General features: G+C 60.6%; 2 protein-coding genes and 1 long non-coding RNA gene across 3 annotated transcripts in view; 2 read left to right on the top strand and 1 right to left on the bottom strand.

Moving 5' to 3' along the window:
* Window positions 1–15,363, top strand: part of BMP1 (bone morphogenetic protein 1) — a 30,506-nt gene extending 15,143 nt beyond the window's left edge. Inside the window, exons 8-20 of the mRNA XM_030964269.1 lie at window positions 874–989; window positions 1,182–1,284; window positions 4,025–4,141; window positions 4,216–4,361; window positions 8,720–8,915; window positions 8,993–9,118; window positions 9,218–9,378; window positions 9,857–10,037; window positions 13,405–13,530; window positions 13,607–13,734; window positions 13,806–14,019; window positions 14,098–14,348; window positions 14,725–15,363. Of these exons, the coding sequence (XP_030820129.1) occupies window positions 874–989; window positions 1,182–1,284; window positions 4,025–4,141; window positions 4,216–4,361; window positions 8,720–8,915; window positions 8,993–9,118; window positions 9,218–9,378; window positions 9,857–10,037; window positions 13,405–13,530; window positions 13,607–13,734; window positions 13,806–14,019; window positions 14,098–14,348; window positions 14,725–14,859 (2,000 nt within the window). The 3' untranslated portion in view covers window positions 14,860–15,363. The remainder of the gene's footprint in view (window positions 1–873; window positions 990–1,181; window positions 1,285–4,024; window positions 4,142–4,215; window positions 4,362–8,719; window positions 8,916–8,992; window positions 9,119–9,217; window positions 9,379–9,856; window positions 10,038–13,404; window positions 13,531–13,606; window positions 13,735–13,805; window positions 14,020–14,097; window positions 14,349–14,724) is intronic.
* On the top strand, window positions 10,655–13,398 carry LOC115912629. The gene is made up of 3 exons (XR_004061343.1): window positions 10,655–11,403; window positions 11,520–11,846; window positions 12,737–13,398. It is a non-coding gene; the product is annotated as an uncharacterized LOC115912629 (long non-coding RNA).
* Window positions 15,364–16,230: 867 nt separating the features above from the next.
* On the bottom strand, window positions 16,231–20,583 carry PHYHIP (phytanoyl-CoA 2-hydroxylase interacting protein). Its single transcript, XM_030964275.1, has 5 exons — window positions 20,435–20,583; window positions 19,349–19,532; window positions 18,501–18,675; window positions 17,599–17,716; window positions 16,231–17,493 (listed from the first exon to the last, which is right to left on the bottom strand). The coding sequence occupies exons 2-5, from the start codon at window positions 19,511–19,513 to the stop codon at window positions 16,959–16,961; spliced, it is 993 nt and encodes a 330-aa protein (XP_030820135.1). The 5' UTR covers window positions 19,514–19,532; window positions 20,435–20,583; the 3' UTR covers window positions 16,231–16,958.
* Window positions 20,584–20,668: the final 85 nt, after the last annotated feature.

Here is a 20,668-nt window from a genome sequence, read left to right as displayed (position 1 = left end):
AACATGAAAGTTACATAACGATAGAATATAAAAACATATTCATCCCGAGCCCATGTTGGGGTCAGATTTGGGTTGGACACCCAGAGCTCTTCGATAAAAGCACCTGAACAGAATCATTCTGGTGATTACGTGTTTCTGAACACTGACACCTTTACTACAGGGTGCTGGTTGTAGCAGCGGCTGCAGGGTGAGGTTGACTTGCTGTGACAGTGGTCACAGGGGTTCTTGGATGAGGCAAGAGACGAGAATGTTGACTCCATGTTCAGAAGGCTTGATTTATTTTTTTATTTTATATATATAGATATTATAACCATACTAAAAAGAAATAGAAGGAAAGGTTTCCTCAGAAGGCTAAGCTAAGAATAGAAGAGGAAAGAATGATAACAAAGGCAGCTGGCTCGGACAGAGAGAGAGAGCCAGCTCTGCCGTGACTGCTCACTGAATTTAAACATCCACACAATCACAGATCCACCTGTTGCATTCCACAGCAGCAGATAACCATTGATTACATCCTGTTTCTGAGGCCCTCAGCTTCTCAGAAGGAAAAATCCTAAAGAAAGGATTTTTCATAAAAAGGATGTCTGTGACAGACTAGTGGGTTTGGGGGTCTCTTTTGTCTCTTTGGTGCTTGTTATGGTTTATTTAGGGGGGATGTTGGTAGTGTTTGTTTATTCAGTGTCATTGGCGGCGGATCCTTATCCAGAGGCTTGGGGTAGTTGGGGTGTTGTTGGTTATGGGATGGGGTTGGTTGGGGTGGTGGGGTTTGTTCTAGGGGGTGTGTTGGGGTTATTAGCGGGTGAGGGGATGGTGAATAGTGGGGGTTTGAACCCCGCTTTTCTGAGGGGTCTGAACGCCGCTTTTCTCCTTCTGCAGCCTGTGGGGAGACACTCCAGGACAGCCAGGGCAACTTCTCCTCCCCGGAATTCCCCAATGGATACTCTGCCCACATGCACTGCGTCTGGAGGATCTCGGTCACCCCCGGAGAGAAGGTACTGACTGCTGGGGTGACGGCTCCTGCCCTCTCCCAGCCCTCCTCTCCCTCCTCCCAGCCCTGTTTTGGGGTGTCCCGAGCCCCAGCATCCCCCTGTGGGGTCTGGCTTCCACCAGGTTCCCCCGGCTCCCGGCAGATGGGGCACGGGGGGAGCTCACCCCACGCTCCTCCTGCTCCTTCCCACCCTTAGATCATCCTGAATTTCACCACCCTGGACCTGTACCGAAGCCGGCTGTGCTGGTACGACTACGTGGAGGTGAGAGACGGGTTCTGGAGAAAGGCCACGCTGCGAGGTAACAACCCGGGGCCTCCTGCCCGCCCCTCCTGGCGCCGGCGCCACCCCGGGGCCGGCAGGGGGACCAAGGGATTCCCTCACCCTCTCCCTGCCTGCCTGCTATTCCAAACCCCTGGGGAGGGGGGAGTCACCCCCCAGAGGGGTTATTGAGGTGAACGGAGCTCCCGGTTTAGCCCACGCCAGTGGGAGCAGTCTGGGTGATCCAGCTGGATGGCACCTCTGTCCCCAGGGAGTGCTGGTGTCCCATCCCACCCCGAGGAGCTGGGTGTTCCCCAGGGAGGTTCCAGGGAGATTCCAGCGTCCTCATCCCATCCCTGTGATGTTCCCCAGGGAGATTCCAGTCCCTGGGATGTTCCCTGGGGAGATTCCAGTGTCCTCATCCCATCCCTGTGAGGTTCCCCAGGGACATTCCAGTCCTGTGATGTTCCCCAGGGAGATTCTAGGATCCCAATCCCATCCCCATGATGTTCCCCAGGGAGATTCCAGCATCCCAGTCCCATCCCTGTGACGTTCCCCAAGAGATGCCAGTGTCCCATGCCATTCTGAGAAGCTGGGTGTTTCCCGGGGAGATTCCAGCATCCTGGTCCCATCCCTGGGATGTTCCCCAGGGAGATTCCAGTCCCTGCGATGTTCCCCGGGGAGATTCCATGGTCCTGGTCCCATCCCTGGATGTTCCCCAGGGAGATTCCAGCATCCCAGTCCCATGCCTGTGGTGTTCCCCAAGAGATGCCAGTGTCCTCATTCCATCCCTGTGGTGCTCCCCAGGGAGAATCCAGGGTTCTGGTGCCATCCCTGGGATGTTCCCCAGGGAGATTCCAGTCCCTGGGATGTTCCCCAAGAGATTATGGGGTCCTGGTCCCATCCCTGGGATGTTCCCCAAGGAAATTCTGGGATCCCAGTCCTATCTCTGTGATGTTCCCCAGGGAGATTCCAGTGTCCTCATCCCATCCCTGTGATGTTCCCCAGGGAGATTTCAGTCCCTGGGATGTTCCCCAAGAGATTCTGGGGTCCTGGTCCCATCTCTGGGATGTTCCCCAGGGAGGTTCCAGGATCCCAGCTCCATCCCTGTGATGTCCCCCAGGGGGATTCCAGCATTCCCATCTCTGTGATGGTCCCCAAGAGATGCCAGTGTCCCAGTCCCACCCCAAGGAGCTGGATGTTCCCCAGGGAGATTCCAGCATTCCCATCTCTGGGGTGTTCCCCAGGGAGATTCCAGTCCCTGTGATGTTCCTCAGGGTGATTCCAGTGTCCCTGTCCCGTCCCTGTGATGTTCCCAAGAGATGCCAGCATCCTGGTCCCATCCCTGGGATGTTCTCAAGAGATGCCAGCATCCTGGTCCCATCCCTGGGATGTTCTCCAGGGAGATTCCAGGATCCCAGCCTCGTCCCCACGAGCTGGATGTTCCCCAAATCCCAGGATTCCCAAATCCCCTGGAATCAGCAGCTGAAGTGAAGCAGCCAGAAAAGCCGGAGGGGACTGGGGAGGAGTGCAGGGAGAAGCAGCCCTTGGCTTTGGGCTGGAAAGGGGCAGTGGGGGCACCAGGAGGAGGTGGAGGTGAGGAAGAGGAGGAGGTGGAGGTGATGAAGTAAAGGTCATGAGGAGGAAGAGGAAGTCATGGTGAGGTGGACAAGGTGGCAGCGAGGAAGAAGAGATGATGATGAGAAAGAGAAGGAGAGGGCAAGGAAGAGGAGATGGCGGCGAGGATAGGAGGTGGCAGTGAGGAAGAGGTGGTGGTGAGGAAGAAGAGGTGGTGGTGAGAAAAAGGAGATGGCAGTGAGGACGCGGTGGTAGCAGTGAGGAAGAGGAGATGGCAGTGAGGAAGAGGAGGTGGCGGAGAGGAAGAGGAGGTGGTGGTGAGGAAGAGGGGGTCATGAGGAGGAAGAGGAGGTCATGAGGAGGAAGAGGAATTCATGGTGAGGTGGACAAGGTGGCAGCGAGGAAGAAGAGGTGATGAGGAGAAAGAGAAGGAGAGGGCAAGGAAGAGGAGGTGGCGGTGAGGAAGAAGTGGTGGTGAGGAAGTGGTGGTGGTGAGTAAGAAGAGATGGTGGTGAGAAAAAGGAGATGGCAGTGAGGAAGGGGAAATGTAATGAGGAAGAGAAGCTGGTGAGCAGGAAGAGGAGGTGGCGGTGAGGAAGAGGAGGTCATGAGGAGGAAGAGGAAGTCATGGTGAGGTGGACAAGGTGGCAGCAAGGAAGAAGAGGTGATGATGAGAAAGAGAAGGAGAGGGCAAGGAAGAGGAGATGGAGGTGAGGAAGAGGAGATGGTGGTGAGGAAAGGGAGATGGCAGTGAGGAAGAGCAGGTGGCAGTGAGGAAGAGGAGGTGGTGAGGAGGAAGAGGAAGTGGCAGTGAGGAAGAGGAGGGAATGGTGAGGAAGAGGAGATGGTGGTGAGGAAGAGGAGATGGCGGTGAGGAAGAGGAGATGGTGGTGAGGAAAGGGAGATGGCAGTGAGGAAGAGCAGGTGGCAGTGAGGAAGAGGAGGTGGTGAGGAGGAAGAGGAAGTGGCAGTGAGGAAGAGGAGGGAATGGTGAGGAAGAGGAGATGGCGGTGAGGAAGAGGAGATGGCGGTGAGGAAGAGGAGATGGCAGTGAGGAAGAGGAGATGGTGGTGAGGAAGAGGAGATGGCAGTGATGAAGAGCAGGTGGAGGTGAGGAAGAGGAGGTGGTGAGGAGGAAGAGGAAGTGGCAGTGAGGAAGAGGAGGGTTCCAGCACGGCAGCCCAGCACGCCTTCCTCCCCAGGCAGGTTCTGCGGGAACAAGCTGCCCGAGCCCATCATCTCCACCGACAGCCGCCTGTGGGTGGAGTTCCGCAGCAGCAGCAACTGGGTGGGCAAAGGTTTCTTCGCCGTCTACGAAGGTAGGGGGGAGCAGCGGGGCCCAGGGGGCGGCACGGGGCCCGGGGGGGCTCAGGCTGCTGCTCCTCCCTTCCAGCCATCTGCGGGGGGGACGTCAAGAAGGACAACGGCCACATCCAGTCCCCCAACTACCCCGATGACTACCGGCCCAGCAAGGTGTGCGTCTGGAAAATCACCGTGTCCGAGGGCTACCACGTGGGATTGACCTTCCAGTCCTTCGAGGTGGGTCAGCATCCCCCCACAAGTGAAACAGGGGTGTCCTGGTTCAGGGCAAATCTGGGAGAAATCCCTTCATAGAAGCAGATCGAATGAATCTGTTCCTTTTTCACATCAGCTGCTATTTTCTCCCGGATGGGTTCTTTCCAACTGGTCTGGGAGAAAATAGCTCCTTGGAAAAAAGTGGAAAAAACCTGTTTATTTAGCAATAAAACTTAAACAATATTAAACAATAAAACACCTTGTTGCTCCCAAAGAGATGGCAAATTGAGAAAGTCCCTCCCTGGGTTGAGCTCAGCTCACTCAGGCTCTGCTCAGTCCCTCCAGTGCTGGAAATGTCACAGGCCAGGCCTGGTGGGCCACAGGTGCAGCTGCCAGTGCTCTGCTCTTTCCCTCCCTGAAATTTGGGCGTCCTGGTTCAGGGCAAATTTTGGAGAGTTCCCCCAAAGGGGCTTTTCTAGGAAAGCAGATTCAATCGGCCCCTCCCTGCAACCAGTCCAGGAGAAAATAGCTCCTTGGAAAAAGTGGAAAAAGTCTGTTTATTTAGCAATAAAACCTAAAAAATATTAAACAATAAAACGCCTTGTTGCTCCAAAAGAGATGACAAACTGAGAAAGTCCCTCCCTGGGTTGCAGTTCTGCTCACTCAGTCTCTGCTCAGTCCCTCCAGTGCTGGAAATGTCACAGGCCAGGCCTGGTGGGCCACAGGTGCAGCTGCCAGTGCTCTGCTCTTTCCCTCCCTGAAATTTGGGCGTCCTGGTTCAGGGCAAATTTTGGAGAGTTCCCCCAAAGGGGCTTTTCTAGGAAAGCAGATTCAATCGGCCCCTCCCTGCAACCAGTCCAGGAGAAAATAGCTCCTTGGAAAAAAGTGGGAAAAAACCTGTATATTAAACAATAAAACCTAAACAATATTAAACAATAAAATCCCTTGCTGCTCCCAAAGAGATGACAAACTGAGAAAGTCCCTCTGTGGGCTGTAGCTCAGCTCACTCAGGCTCTGCTCAGTCCCTCCGGTGCTGGAAATGTCACAGGCCAGGCCTGGTGGGCCACAGGTGCAGCTGCCAGTGCTCTGCTGGTGCTCAGTCCAGAGCAGGTTTAAACAGCTCCAAAGAAAAAGGAAAAAAGAAAAAAAAACCCACAGTCCAGGGAACTTCTTTGCCTCAGCTAGCTAAAACTAACTAAAAGCAAAGGAGGGCTCTGTCCCGCTGTCTGTCCATCTGCAGACAGCACAGTCCAGGAGCAGGAATGTGGAGGAGTGAGTGCAGTGTCTGAAAACAAACTGAGCTTCTTCTGTCCCCCCTTCACTCCCTGCAGCAAGTGCAAAACTTAAAGGTGCAAAACTTATTATTCAGCATAAACAGAACGGACAATTGGGGATAAAAGCAACCCAGGACAATGGGTCTCCTCCAGCCAGGTCTCATAAGCTCCTGGAAATCTATTTCACACCCAAGATAGCTCAGCTACCTCAGAAGGCATAAAATCAGCAGGATGGCTTGTGTGGTAGTGTTGGAAATGAAGAGGTTTTAATAAAAGGCAAAATAACAAAGCTCTTTGCAGAGAAAAACCGAGCCAGGTGCAAGAGGTTCTTGCCCCTGGTAAAACACCTCACAAAATCAATTAGTTTCTTTGTTTTCTTCTTTTTCTAGTGAATTTCTCAGGCTGGACTTTTTAGCTTTTGTCCAGCTAGCTATCCTTAAGTTTGAGGTGAATTCTCCAAGTCCTGTGAGGTGTCTTTTCACCTAACTGAGGAGAGAAACTTGTGGGCTCTTTTCCTTTTGGAGGAGACAAAAGGACAGTTTTGTCACTTTGTCGACAGGGAGCACATTCCTATGTCCCCGAGGCTGGGGAGGGGTCATCTCCTCATCCCAGCACTCCCTCAGGATGGGCTTGGGGCTGCTGTGTCCATCAGCACCACCTCCGTGCCTCAGTTTCCCCTCAGGACAGGGATGGGAAGGGTTTGGGGGTGCTGGGACAAAACCAGCCCTGTTCTGTGGCAGCAGCTCTCTGACAGGGTGAGAAACACAACTTTCCCAGGCATGGTACTGGGAAAAGGCCGGGAGGGAATCAGAGAAAAGAATGAGAAACAGTTCTGATCTTAACTTGCTGCACCTGCCACTGTGAGCATGTGGAATGTGCTGTGCAGATTTGTTCACCAAAAGGGAGGGTTCTTAATTAACCAAGAGTGATGGTGTTTTAATTAAAGGACCCATCAGGTCAACCTGCATCGAGATAAGAGAGAAAAGAACAATGGGTTTCTTAATAAAGATGATTGATCAGTGCTCTGTGAATGCATGGAGTCTGTAGCAATTATTACCCTGCCGAGGGCTGTCTTACTGTGCCACCTTACTGTGCCACCTTACTGTGACATCTCACTGTGCCACCTTACTGTGCCACCTTACTGTGCCACCTTACTGTGCCACCTTACTGTGCCACCTCACTGTGCCATCTCACTGTGCCACCTTACTGTGACACCTTACTGTGCCACCTTATTGTGCCACCTCACTGTGACATCTCACTGTGCCACCTTACTGTGCCACCTTACTGTGCCACCTTACTGTGACATCTCACTGTGCCACCTTACTGTGCCACCTTACTGTGCCATCTTACTGTGCCATCTTACTGTGACATCTTATTGTGACATCTCACTGTGCCACCTTACTGTGCCACCTTACTGTGACATCTCACTGTGCCACCTTACTGTGACACCTTACTGTGCCACCTTACTGTGACATCTCACTGTGACATCTTACTGTGCCACCTTACTGTGCCACCTTACTGTGCCACCTTACTGTGCCACCTTACTGTGCCATCTTACTGTGCCACCTTACTGTGACTTCTTACTGTGCCACCTTACTGTGCCATCTCACTGTGCCATCTTACTGTGACATCTTACTGTGCCACCTTACTGTGACACCTTACTGTGCCACCTTACTGTGCCACCTTACTGTGCCATCTTACTGTGCCACCTTACTGTGCCACCTTACTGTGCCACCTTACTGTGCCATCTTACTGTGCCACCTTACTGTGACATCTCACTGTGCCATCTTACTGTGCCATCTTACTGTGACATCTTATTGTGACATCTCACTGTGCCATCTTACTGTGACACTTACTGTGCCACCTTACTGTGCCATCTTACTGTGACACCTTACTGTGCCATCTTACTGTGCCACCTTACTGTGACATCTTACTGTGACACCTTACTGTGCCACCTTACTGTGCCATCTCACTGTGCCATCTCACTGTGCCACCTTACTGTGACATCTTACTGTGACACCTTACTGTGCCACCTTACTGTGACATCATACTGTGCCACCTTACTGTGCCACCTCACTGTGCCACCTTACTGTGACACTTTACTGTGACACTTCACCGTGACATCTTTCTTACTGTGACATTTTTCTTACTGTGACATCTTATTTGCCACCTTACTGTGACACCTTACTGTGACACCTTACTGTGATATCTTTCTTACTGTGACATCTGTCTTACTGTGACATCTTCCTGTGACATCTTTCTTTCCGTGACATCATACTGTGACATTTTACTGACCATCTTACTGTGACATCTTTCCTACTGGCCACCTTCCTGTGATGTCTTACTGTGACATATTCCTGGCCACCTTACTGTGGCATATTACTGTGACACTTTACTGTGACACCTTACTGTGACATCATACTGTGACATCTTTCCTACTGGCCATCTTCCTGTGACATCTCACTGTCTACCTTACTGTTACATGTTACTGTGACACCTTACTGTGGCATCTTACTGTGACATCGTACTGGCCATCTGTGGCATCTGACTGTGACGTCTTACTGTGACTTCTTACTGGCCATCTACTGTGCCATCTTACTGTGACATCTTACGGTGACAGCTTTCTTACTGTGACACCTATCTTACAGTGACATTGGCCATCTTACTGTGACACCTTACAGTGACACCTTACTGTGCCACCTTACTGTGCCACCTTACTGTGACATCTTTCCTTCTGTGATATCTTTCTTACTGTGAAAACTTACTGGCCATCTTACGGTGACATCCATCTTCCAGTGGCATCTTACTGTGACATCCATCTCACTGGCCATCTTACTGTGACATCTTTCTTACTGTGACACCTTACTGTGACATCTTACTGTGACACCTTTCCTTCTGTGATATCTTTCTTACTGTGACAACTTACTGGCCATCTTACTGTGACATCTTTCTTACTGTGACATCTTTCTTATTGTGACATCCATCTTACAGTGACATCTTTCTGTGACATCTTCCTGTGACATCGTACTGGCCATCTGACTGCGCCATCTTACTGTGCCATCGTCCTTACTGTGCCACCTCACTGTGCCCTCTGTCCTGCCCCCCCAGATCGAGCGCCACGACAGCTGTGCCTACGATTACCTGGAGATCCGCGACGGGAGCAGCGACTCCAGCAGCCTCATCGGCCGCTACTGCGGCTACGACAAACCCGACGACATCAAGAGCACCTCCAACAAGCTCTGGATGAAATTCGTGTCCGACGGCTCCATCAACAAGGCCGGCTTCGCCGTCAACTTCTTCAAAGGTTTGGGGGGAGCTCTGGGGGGTGCTGGGGGTGCTGCAGCCCCCCGGCCGCTCACCCCCTCCCCGTGCCCTGCCCAGAGATGGACGAGTGCTCCCGCCCCAACAACGGCGGCTGCGAGCAGCGCTGCGTCAACACCCTGGGCAGCTACAAGTGTGCCTGCGACCCTGGCTACGAGCTGGCATCCGACAAGCGCCACTGCGAGGGTGAGTGTGACCCTGAGACCCCCCAAAACCCTCCCTGTGCCCCTTGGTGCGCCCCCAGCCCCGTGGAGGTGACGGGCGCTGGGTGGTGCCGCCCTGCAGCCGCCTGCGGAGGTTTCCTCACCAAGCTCAACGGCTCCATCACCAGCCCGGGGTGGCCCAAGGAGTATCCGCCCAACAAGAACTGCATCTGGCAGCTGGTGGCCCCCACCCAGTACCGCATCTCCCTCCAGTTCGACTTCTTCGAGACCGAGGGCAACGATGTGAGTGGGGGGTGCAGCCCCTCTCTGCCCCGTGCCACCCCTTCCTTACCCACACCAGGGGTGCAGCCCCTCTCTGCCCATGCCACCCCTTACCCACACCAGGGGTGCAGCCCCAAAACCCTCCAGGCACAGGCAGCCTTGGTGGCAGCACATTCTGGGAGGTTTTCTCCTCTTTTAGGGGACAATTGGCTCCCACCTCAGAGCCCCCAGTCCCAAAACCTTCCAGCCATGGGCAGCCTGGCTGGCAGCACATTTTGGGGGGTTTTCTCCTCTTTTGGGGGACAATTTGCTCCTACTACAGAACTGGGGGTGCAGCCCCCGGTCCCAAAACCCTCCAGCCATGGGCAGCCTGGCTGTCAGCACATTTTGGGGAGTTTTCTCCTCTTTTGGTGGACAAGTGGCTCCTTCTTCAGAGCTGGGGGTGCTCTCAGGTGCTGCTGGTGTCCCCAGGGTGTCCCCAGCCCCGTGTCACCCCCAGGTGTGCAAATATGACTTTGTGGAGGTGCGCAGCGGGCTCACGGCTGACTCCAAGCTGCACGGGAAGTTCTGCGGCGCCGAGAAGCCTGAGGTCATCACCTCGCAGTACAACAACATGAGGATCGAGTTCAAGTCCGACAACACCGTCTCCAAGAAGGGCTTCAAAGCCCATTTCTTCTCAGGTAGAGCTGCCTGGCCCCAGCACGGGCACCCCCTGCCCTCCCTCACCCAGCCAGCTCCCCCACCAAAGCGCCGCTAACGCTTCCCCTGCCCACGCCGGGGGTGCAGCCCCAAAACCCTCCAGCCACGGGCAGCCTGGCTGGCAGCACTTTTTGGGAGGTTTTCTCCTCTTTTAGGGGACAATTGGCCCTACGCCAGTACAGGGTGCAGCCCCTGGTCCCAAAACCCTCCAGCCACGGGCAGCCTGGCTGGCAGCACTTTTTGGGAGGTTTTCTCCTCTTTTAGGGGACAATTGGCTCCTATTTCAGTACTAGGGGTGCAGCCCCTGGTCCCAAAACCCTCCAGCTATGGGCAGCCTGGATGGCAGCACATTTTGGGTAGTTTTTCCCTCTTTTGGGGGATAATTGGCTCCTACTACTGAACTGGGGGTGCAGCCCTCTGGTCCCAAAACCCTCCAGGTACGGGCAGCCTGGCTGGCAGCACATTTTGGGTTTTTTTTTCCTCTTTTGGGGGATAATTGGCTCCTACTTCAGAACTGGGGGTGCAGCCCCAAAACCCTCCAGCCATAGGCAGCCTTGCTGGCAGCACATTTTGGGTTTTTTTTTCCTCTTTTGGGGGATAATCGGCTCCTACTTGAGAGCTGGGGGTGCTCTCAGGGGCTCCCCAAAGAGCCAGGGGGTGCCGGGGTCCAGCTGGGGACAGGGATGTGCTCGGCCCCGGGTGCTGCACCCCTCGGGTGGCATTGCCAGGGTGGGGGGACGGTGACACCCCGCTCTGCTGCTGCTGCTGCTGCTGCTGCTGCTCCCCGCTCTGCTGCACGGCCCCGGCTGCCTCCGCTCCCCGGGCAGCGCGCTCCGCATCCCGGCCTCAGCATCCGCGATCCCCGGAGCGATCGCTCCTCCCAAACACCATCACCTGCCTCTCCCTGTCCGCTCTCCTCTGCCGGGCCACCCCTCCAGGAGGCGGTGTCACCTCCGGAGGGGTTTTGTGGGCAGCGGTGGCGACGCCAAACGCTGGGTGCAGCCGGGGCTGGACCCCGCGCTGGGGGCTGCCACGGGACCCTCGTGCACCAGGCGGTGCCCCGGGTGTGGCACGGTGCCCTGGACGCCATCCCAGCTCTGAGACACCCGTGAGCCTCCCGCCGGCCGTTTTTGAGGGGCAGCGCTGCCGCCCGGCTGCCCCCGGGGCTTTCCCGGAGCGGCAGAGCCCCGCGGGCCGCGCACGGAGTGTCTTTGCTTTATCTGTTTAATGAAAACCAAGGCGAGTAGGGCGGCCCAGGGGGGCCCAGCCGTCGGGAGCCGGCGCCCTCCACAAAGCGATTCCTCGGGGATTCCTCGGGGAAGCCGAGCGGGACCGCGGGGCAGCCGGGTGAGTCTCCCCCCGGAGCGCTTCGGGCTCCATCCCCGTCCCCTTCTCCCTGTTTTTCCTCACTCGTGCGGTGACGATAGACCACCGAACCCTTTCCTCCACCTTCCCCCGCTCAGGTCTCGGGCTTTCCCGGCATCAGGACCACCCTGGAGGACTCGGCCACAGCGGGGTCCCTCCTCTGGGTCCCTCCGGGGTTGCTCCCTGGGCAAAACCTCTCCCGTGCGGCCCCTTTTTGGCCGCGGAGGGTCCCCGCGCTGCGGACGAGCCCCGTCCCTCGGTGCCGCGGGCAGCCTGGCCGTCCGGGCGCCCGTTTTTCCCCGCTGAAGACGTGACCCCTTCCTCCTCCTCCTCCTCCTCTTCCTTCTCCTCCTCCTCCTCCTCCTCGCGGCCGCGCGTAAGGATGCGCGTTCCTCCCGGGAATCCGCCACGGTGTCGGCATCCAGGTACGTCCCCCCGGCCCTCGGCCGAGCCCCGGCGGCGCTGGGGGGTCCGCAGCGGGGGGAGAGGCGCTGCCGGGGGCTGCGGGGCGCTCGGAGCAGCCCGGAGCCGTCGGATGCCCGCGGGGGAGAACGGTGAGCGATGCCGGGTGGCGGCGAGCAAGCTGGTCGGAATAAAGGATTGCTAAAGACACCGAGCCGCTGGGCTTCTCTCCGCTGCCAACTCTCTCCTGCTCTTGTCTCGCCCGCCCAGGCTCCCTCCGTCCCGCCAGCTCCCCCTCCAGCGGTGCTGGAGCTGCTCTGAGCCCAGGAGCCCCTTCCCAGCCCCAAAGGGGCCTTTCCGCCTCGCTTCTCCTCCCTCACACCGAGGAGACGCCAGGTTACAGCCTCCGCTTGAGAGGCGGCCGCGGGGCCGGGGGGGGCCGGGGCAGGACCCCCTCGCCGCTGGCTCCGGCAGGGATCCCGGCTCCTCTCCGGCCCCGCTGTGAGCTCGGAGCGGGGCGCTGGGGGCTCTGGTGCCCGCTTGCTGCTGCCTTCCCTCCCCAAAACAGCGCCCCGCGGGCAGGGGGAGCGAGGGGGAGCGATGGCACCTGGGGGGGTCGGGGAGGGGCTCCCTGCCGGCGGTGCTGGAGGGGTCAATCCGGCCAGCTCAGAGCTATCCCAAACCCTTCCATTGCCTTTCCTAGACCGGACAGCCCCAGGAACCCACCCAAAGCTCAACCTCCTCCTCCTCCTCTTCCTCCCCGCAGAGCCGCTCGCCCCGGCCGCAGAGGGGCTCCCGGGGGTCCCCTCGCTGCTGCTTCCCCCCGGCTGCCGCTCCGCATGCCCCCCAGGCCCCTCCCCGCCGCCCCCGGCCCCCCCAGCGCTCCCCCCCTTCTCTCCCTCTCTCTTCGCAGAGAAGAAGCAGCAGCTGCAGCCCCCGAGATCCCGCCCGCCCGGCCTGAAGTTCCGCATGCAGAAGCGGCCGCGGGGCCCCTCCTGAGCCGCTCCGTCCTCTCCGTCTTTCTCAGGAACGCCGCGGCCCCGGCGCCGTGCGGGAGCACGGTGGGACCGAGCCGAGCCGAGCCGTGCTGCCGGCCCCGGCAGCCTTTTGCTTGACAGAACTGGTTGTTGACCTTATTTTTTTTTTTTTTTAATTTTTTTTTTTTTTTGTTCTAAGCACCCCACCCCCTTGGTTTTGTCATTGACCAGCTGACCTTGTTTGTTTTATTTTTTTTTTCCCCTTTCCCCCAATTTTTGCCGTGTCTGTGACATTTCCTATCGATGAGTAAAGAGGGACTCCCGCGTCCTGGTCTTTCTTGTGCACCTTTGGTTGTCACTGTGTGTTTTTCTGCCTCTCCCCCCGTCCGTCCTGGCAGCAGGTAATGGTGGCACCCATGGGTGAGCCCACGGGAGAGGAGGAGCCGTCCGTGCCTGCAGGGGCTGGGATGCTGGAGCTGCTTTGCTGCTGCCCGGGGGCGCTTGCTTGGCTGGAGGGCAGCGGGGCTGGAGGGCCTAGGGAGGATGGAATTGCACCTTTCCAGGCTTTCCCAGCCCACTCAGGGATGCCTCTGCTCTCTCCCAGACAAGGATGAGTGCTCCAAGAACAACGGGGGCTGCCAGCACGAGTGCCTCAACTCCTTCGGCAGCTACGAGTGCCAGTGCCGCAGCGGCTTCGTGCTGCACGACAACAAGCACGACTGCAAGGAAGGTGGGTCCAGCCCGCCCCCAATTCCCTTGGGAACCCCCCAGCCGCACCTCTGTGACCCTCCTGGCTGTCCCCACAGCTGGCTGTGACCACAAGGTGACATCTGTCTCGGGGACCATCACCAGCCCCAACTGGCCCGATAAATACCCCAGCAAGAAGGAGTGCACCTGGGCCATCAGCACCACGCCGGGGCACCGCATCAAGCTGGTAGGGGTTGGGGGGTGGGGGGCACTGGGGTCCCCTCTGCCGAGCCCCAGCCTCACCCAGATCCTCCACAGAGCTTCTCGGAGCTGGATGTGGAGGCACAGCAGGAATGTACCTACGACCACCTGGAGATCTTCGACGGGAAGGACGCCAAGGCCCCGGCGCTCGGCCGCTTCTGCGGCGCCAAGGAGCCCGAGCCCATCGTCTCCTCGGGCAACAAGATGTTCCTCAAGTTTGTGTCTGACAACTCCATCCAGAAGAAGGGATTCGAGGCCACCCACAGCACAGGTACCTGGGTGGGGTTGGAAATGGGGTTATGGGGTGGGGGCACAGCCTGGGCGCCCCTAAACCCCGGTTCTCCCGCAGTGTGCGGGGGCCAGGTGCGCGCCGAGGTGAAGACCAAGGACTTGTATTCCCACGCACAATTTGGGGACAACAACTACCCGGGGGGCTCGGACTGCGAGTGGGTGATCATGGCCGAGGAGGGCTTCGGCGTGGAGCTCATCTTCCAGACCTTTGAGATCGAGGAGGAGGCCGACTGTGGATACGACTACATGGAGCTCTTCGACGGCTACGACGGGACAGCCCCGCGCCTCGGCCGCTTCTGCGGCTCTGGGGTGAGCCTGGCATGTGGGGTGGGGGGCAAGGAGTGAGAGTTCAAGGTGAGGGATGAGGCAGAGCCAGAGCAGTGTGGAGAAATCCCCACGGGAATTTGTGTGATGATTCCCACTCTGCACAGTGCAAATTCCCATTCTGCACAGTGCAAATCCCCACGGGAATTTGGTCTGGTGTGATGATTCCACCCTCCCCCGTGCAAATATTCCCAGCCACAATGGGTGCTCACCTCAGGGGTGCTCGTGGATCAGCAATGTGGAGAAATCCCCATGGGAATTTGGTCTGGTGTGATGATTCCCACTCGCCATTCCCACCTGCCATGGGCGCTCACCCCGGGGCTGCTGGTGGATCTGAGCACCCCCTCCCTCACCCCCGCAGCCCCCCGAGGAGGTTTACTCGGCCGGAGACTCGGTGATGATCCGCTTCCACTCGGACGACACCATCAACAAGAAGGGTTTCCACCTTCGCTACACCAGCACCAAGTTCCAGGACACGCTGCACACGAGGAAATGAGGGCCGGGGGTCCCGGCCCCGCCGCGGGCAGGGGAGGAGCAGGAGGAGGAGGAGGAGGAGGAGGAAGAGGAGGAGAAAGAGGGCAGGGAGGACGGCGGGGAGCGCTGCCCCGCACAGACTGCACGGAGGAGGAGCACACAGCCAACCTCAGCACTCAAGACACGCTCGCACGGGGCCCCGGGGCTCGGGCGCCCACGGCACGGGGGGCACAGGGGGGGTCCCCGCCGGCAGCCGCCCACCCCGGTGCTGGGGGGGCCGAGCAGGACCCGCTGCCCTCCCCTGCCCCGGCCAAAGCTCTGAATGTACAAACCAGTAACCGGGAAGAGCCCAACACACACAAGGTGCTGTCTCTCTCTTGTACCCATGAAATAAATACCCTTGTACTTGGAGCGGGGGCAGCCGCGGCCTCTTTGCTTCCAGCCCAGCAGAACAGCACCCAAAATGGGGCTGCACTGGGGGGGAAAGCAGCCAGGACCCTGCACGGACCCCAATCCTAAGGGAGGAGCCCCATCCTTGGGGGTTCTGATGGAGCAGAGCCAGGAACTCCAACCAAGCAGCAGCCAGACTTTCTCCTGGTGACAGCGGGTCCTGGGCAGGGCGGTGGGCTCGGAGCCCCCCGGGACTCTGCGGGTGGGTTCTGTCCCCCCACACCTTTATTTTGAGGTGTCTCTGAGGCAGCACCCGCTGTGGGGTGGGTGGGTGCCACGTGCTGTGCCCACCGCGTGCTCCAGCGCGTGCCCGTGGTGGCGGTGGCAGATGGCGGGTGGGCTGTGCCACGGCCCCCGCGCCCACCGCGTGCCCCGAGCCCTCCTGCAGCCCCTGCTCGCTGCTGCTGCTGCCACGGGGAGGCTTCTGCTCCCTCTGGGTGCCAGCCCTGGCATGCTCCGTGGGCAGAACCGGGATGGGCACCGGGGGGTTCATCCTGAGGGGGTTTCAGTCCCTGTGGGGTGAAGAGCTCGGGGAATTTTTCAGTGACAGGATGAGGAGCAACGGCCATAAACAAAAACATGAGTTCCACCTCAACGTGAGGAAGAACTTCTTTCCACGGAGGGTGGCAGAGCGCTGGGACAGCCCCAGGGAAGGGTGGGGCCTCCCTCCCTGGCCACATTCCAAACGTGCTCCCGTGTCACCTGAGCCAGGTGACCCTGCCCAGGCAGGTGGGATGGACCTGGTGATCTCCAGGAAGGCCCTTCCAACCTGAACTTTTCTCAGAGCTGGCCAAGGCCACCTTGTCCCCTCCCAGTCCCAGATCCTCGGATAAATGGGGGGGTGTGAACCACTTCTTGGGGTCCCGTGGGGGACAGAGGCGCGTGACACGGCCGGTGGCGACCGCACAGAGTTTATTGAAACACCTCCAGCACAGCACAGGGATGCTCGGGGAGGGGGAGCCGGTTGTTGTAGAGCGTGCAGGGGGGACACAGAGACGGGGGGCGGGCACCCCGGGGGGGCCGCACGCAAGCGCCATGCTGCCGACGGCTCATGCGGGGGGCGGCGGGTTGGGGGGCACGGGGAGGGAGGGGGCTTCAGATCCGTTCTCCCCTTCCCCGGCTCCTCCGGCTGCCTCCGGGGCCGCGGGGCCGGGGACTCGGGCGGTGCAGGAGGGCAGAGCAGAGAGGGACGGGACACGGGGGCGCGCCCGGGGTCCCCCACGCCACCGCGGTGTCTGAGCACCCCCCGTCCCCGGGAGCAGTTCAAAACCGGGGGGTGCTTCCAATATCTCCCTGAACCCCCCGGAGTGGCCGGGGAGCCCCAGTCCCGGCTGGCAGGGCCGGGGCTCCCTGGGAGCTGCGCGAACCTGGGGCGGGGGGATGCGGGGGGCGCCGGAGGGGAAGGGGGGTCCCGGAGCAGGGCAGAGCGCGGGGCTCACGCCAGCGAGGACGCTGCTGCTCGGCCAGTCCAGGAGACGAAGGCTTCCTCCCTCGGGGCGCACAGCGGCGCGGGCTCTGCCTCCTCGCCGAACCAGCGTCCCGCCGGCTCCTTCCTGGGGGCCCCGCCCGGATCCCCCGAGCCCACCCGTGTCCTCCACCCACCGGCGTCCGTGGGAGAAGCCCCCGCGGGCAGCGCCCGTCGCCCTGCCCGGCCCTGCCCGCCTGGGCCCCTTAACGCCCCACGCTGATGTTGCACGTCTTGCAGCTGGGGTCCTTTTTGGCGTTGGCGGTGGAGAGGCTCATGAGCTGGTGGCCGCTGATCTCCCCCAGCACGCCGAGGCTCAGGTCCACCGGCTCCGTGTAAATGACCTCCAGGATGCTGTCCTGGGCGTGGCGGTACACCAGCTCGCCCTCCTCCACGCAGCACGTCAGGAACTTGTTGGAGGAAATGTCCAGCTGGGGAAGGCGCTCCCGGCAGAAGAGATCCCCGGAGGAGCCCTTGGGCGCCAGGACCAGCACGACGTAGTGGTAGGCGGTGTACATGCAGTAGAAGTCCGCGAAGTAGAGGTTGGTGTTGGGGTTGAAGAGGCGCTGGGCCGGGATTTGGAAGCGGTACCGGCCGTAGGGCGAGTCCTGCGGGGGCTGCCCGGTGTTGAACTCGGTGTTGCAGCTGAAGAAGATGCCGTGCAGCATCCCGCTGGTGGGCGAGCCGTGGCTCCCGCTGTTGTCCTTCAGCGACGGCTTCATCACGTTCCCGCAGTGCATCCTGCCACGAGGAGAGGAGGAGGAGGAGGGACACACAGACAGGCACAGGCAGGGTCAGGGAATGCGCTCGGCGAGCGAGGAGCGTGGGGAACGGGGCTGGGGGTACCTGACGTGCTGGAAATACTCCTTGTGCTGGTTGCGGTAGAAGACGGAGAAGCGCAGCATGCGGCCGGCGATCAGCTCGGCTTTCTCCTGCAGCTGGGCTATGTGCTCCTTGGCGTAGTCTGGGGACAGGCACGGGGACATCAGGGCGTCTCCATCCCCCTCCAGCAGCCCATCCCTGCCCGCAGCTCCCCGCACCTCCTGCCTCCCACTCATCAGCTGCCGCTCCAACCGGCCCGGCTTGTGCCAGCTCCCGGCATCGCCCCCGTCCTCCTCCGGGCTCCCAGCTCCCAGCATTTCCCCCATCCTCTCTCCCGGCTCGTGGCTGCCGACATCACCCCTGAGCACTGACCTGCTGTCGCTCCCAGCTCCTGGCATCGCGCCTGTTCTCCCTCCCTGCTCCCAGCACTGACCCCTCTCCCTCCCAGCTCTTGAGATCGCCTGTTCTCCCTCCCAGCTCTTGAGATGTTCTCCCTCCCAGCTCCTGGGGTCGCCCCTGTTCTCCCTCCCAGCTCCTGGGGTCGCCCCTGTTCTCCCTCCCTGCTCCCAGCTCCAGGCACCATCTCCATCCTCCCCCTCAGCTCCAGGCATTGCCCTCTTCCCCCTTCCATCTCCCAGCTCCAGGCACCAACCTCATCCTCCTTCCTGGCTCCCAACCCTGGGCTTTGCCCCCGTCCTCCTCATCCTCCCGGCTCCCAGCATCGCCTCCATTCTCCTCCCCGCTCCCGGCACCGTCCCCATCCCCATCCCCGGCCCAGCTCCCCATTCCAGGAGCATCAATCCCGTCCTCCCTCCCGGCTCCCAGCATCGCCCCCGTCCTCCCCCAGCTCCCGGCTCCTGGCATCGCCCCCATCCTCCCTCCGGGCTCCCGGGAACGCCCCCACCGTGCCTGCCGGCCCCGCTCACCCCCGGTGCAGAACTCCACGGTCTCGCTCCAGCCGGACACCAGGTACTCGCCGTCGCTCTGCTTGACCGCCGTCTGCACGGCCACGCTGTACTCGGTGCGGGGGCTCAGGAACCAGTGGCCCCGCACCGTCATGGGCAGCGGCACCGCCTTGGCCACCAGCTTGGTGGGGACATCCTGCTCCGAGCGGCGAGGGTCAGGCGGGACAGCATCCTCCGGCACCCCCGGACGCTGCCGGGTACCCCGAAATATCCACGGAGACCCCCCCAAAACACCGCGGGGACACGTCTCGGGCCGCTCCCCCCCGCTCTGTCCCCGCAGCTCTCCCCCGCCCGTGTCCCCAAAGATGTCCCCGCTGCCATGGGGACACAGGGACCCCGAGGCGGGGGTGGGCTCGGGGTCCCCCCGCTGCCGGTGGCATGTCGCGGTGTCAAGAGGCCACGGAGCAGCTCCGCAGTGCAGAGCCGTTTCTGTGGCAACGGCGGATGCTGAAGTCGGGAGATGAGGGGAAAAAAAATATCCCACCCCCCCCCACCCCTTATTATTGGGGAGGAGAGAAAAAAAAATAATGTTAAACATTAAATAGCATCACCGTGGCAACGGCGCTGCTAAAAACGGCCCGAATTACTGACTCGCAGCGCGGGGAGGGGGAGCAGGAGCAGCTCAGCTCCCCCGCGGGGGCTCAGCGGGGTCCGCCACCCCCCGATCCCCGTCCCGGTCCCCTCCGCCAGCGTGTCCCGTGACGGGAATGACCCAAATTCAGCGCTAGGGAGGGCTAAGAGCCGGTTCCTCCCTGCCAACCCCATCTCCTCTCCCCGGGCAGGGGGTCCCGCGTCCTCCCCCGGCTCACCCGGTGCTTGAACTTGTTGGAATTCTTGTTCTCCTTCTTGTTGAGGTCGATGAAGTAGTGGGTGACCCTCTCCAGGTCCCCCTTCTCCATAGCCCAGGAGATGCGGAAGGAATCGCAGGTGATGTTGTTGATCTCGATGTTTTTGGGGGTGGACAGCAGCTCCATGGCCGGAGGGGCTGAGCTCCTGCGGGGGGCACAGCGCGGGGTTTTGGGGGTGCCGAGCCCCCTCTGGCTGCCCACGCGGGCGCTGCCAAGGCCGCCCGCGGCGGAGCAGATGGCAGCGGGGTGGAAGAGCGGCCGGGAGCCAGGAATAGGCAGCGCAGGCAGGAGCAGGCAGCGGGACGCCGGGAACAAGCCCGGTCGGGTGCGGGGGCCCCGGCCGCTCCCCCGGGTGCCGCGGGGCCCCGGCGCGACGCCAGCGGGCGTTTCGGGGTTTGCTCAACACCGGGTGGGGAAAGAAAAACAAGGGGAGAGCCGAGGGAGTTGCTGGGAGAGGGGAGGGTTGGACGCAGGCACTGGAAAAGCTGGATCCGCCTTTGCCCCGGCCCGTGCCTCAGTTTCCCTGCGCCCCCAGGAAGGCGTTCTGGGGGTGGGCGATGCTCGCGGAGGGGGGACAAGGAGTCGCAACCGTGCCACAGGAGCGGGGGGCTGGAGGCGAGGGTGCCCCCCCAGCCTTCGGTGCCAACGTGCCACCGCCCCCCCCGTGTGCCCACGGCCACCCACGCCGGGCTCAGCCGCGCGTGTCCCCGTCACTCGGCACCCACGGCCACCCACGGCCACGTGTCCCCCCCCAGCCGCGCCCCAAAGCCGCTGTCACCCCCCGGCAGAGCCCTCGGGCACGGCGGAAGGTCACCGCTCGGGGGACACGGTGCCACCTCGCTGCCCCGTCCGTCCCCGTGGCCGGCGGTGGCGCAGGAATTCCGCACCGGGATCGTGTCACCGTGTCCCCTGAGAGCCCTCGGGACGCCGTGCCCGCCGTGTCCCCCTGCCCTCCGAGCATCCCCCGGCGGTGCCACGGGCACGGCGCCCCAACGCCGCCGGGGCTCGGTGGCCGCTCCGGTGTGGCCGTGCCCGTGAGGCCCTTACCTGGCCGTGCCGGGGGGCTGCCGGGAGGCGCGGGGGTGCCGGTGCAGCGGCAGGGCAGGACAGAGAGCCCCGGCGGGGCTGATCCAAGCGGGAAGGACGGAGGATGCCGGAGGGAGCGAGGTGGTACCCAGCGATGCCGCGTCGCTGCCTGCGGCTGATGCGACTGGGATCCTCCCAGCCAGCTCGGAAATAGCAAACACCCTCCAGAGGAGGGAGAGGAGAGAAAAAAAAAAA

Source organism: Camarhynchus parvulus, chromosome 22 (genome assembly GCF_901933205.1).
Source record: "Camarhynchus parvulus chromosome 22, STF_HiC, whole genome shotgun sequence".
Lineage (NCBI taxonomy): Eukaryota > Metazoa > Chordata > Aves > Passeriformes > Thraupidae > Camarhynchus > Camarhynchus parvulus.
Note: the sequence above shows the minus strand (reverse complement) of the source record. Positions and strands in the feature narration are given on the sequence as shown.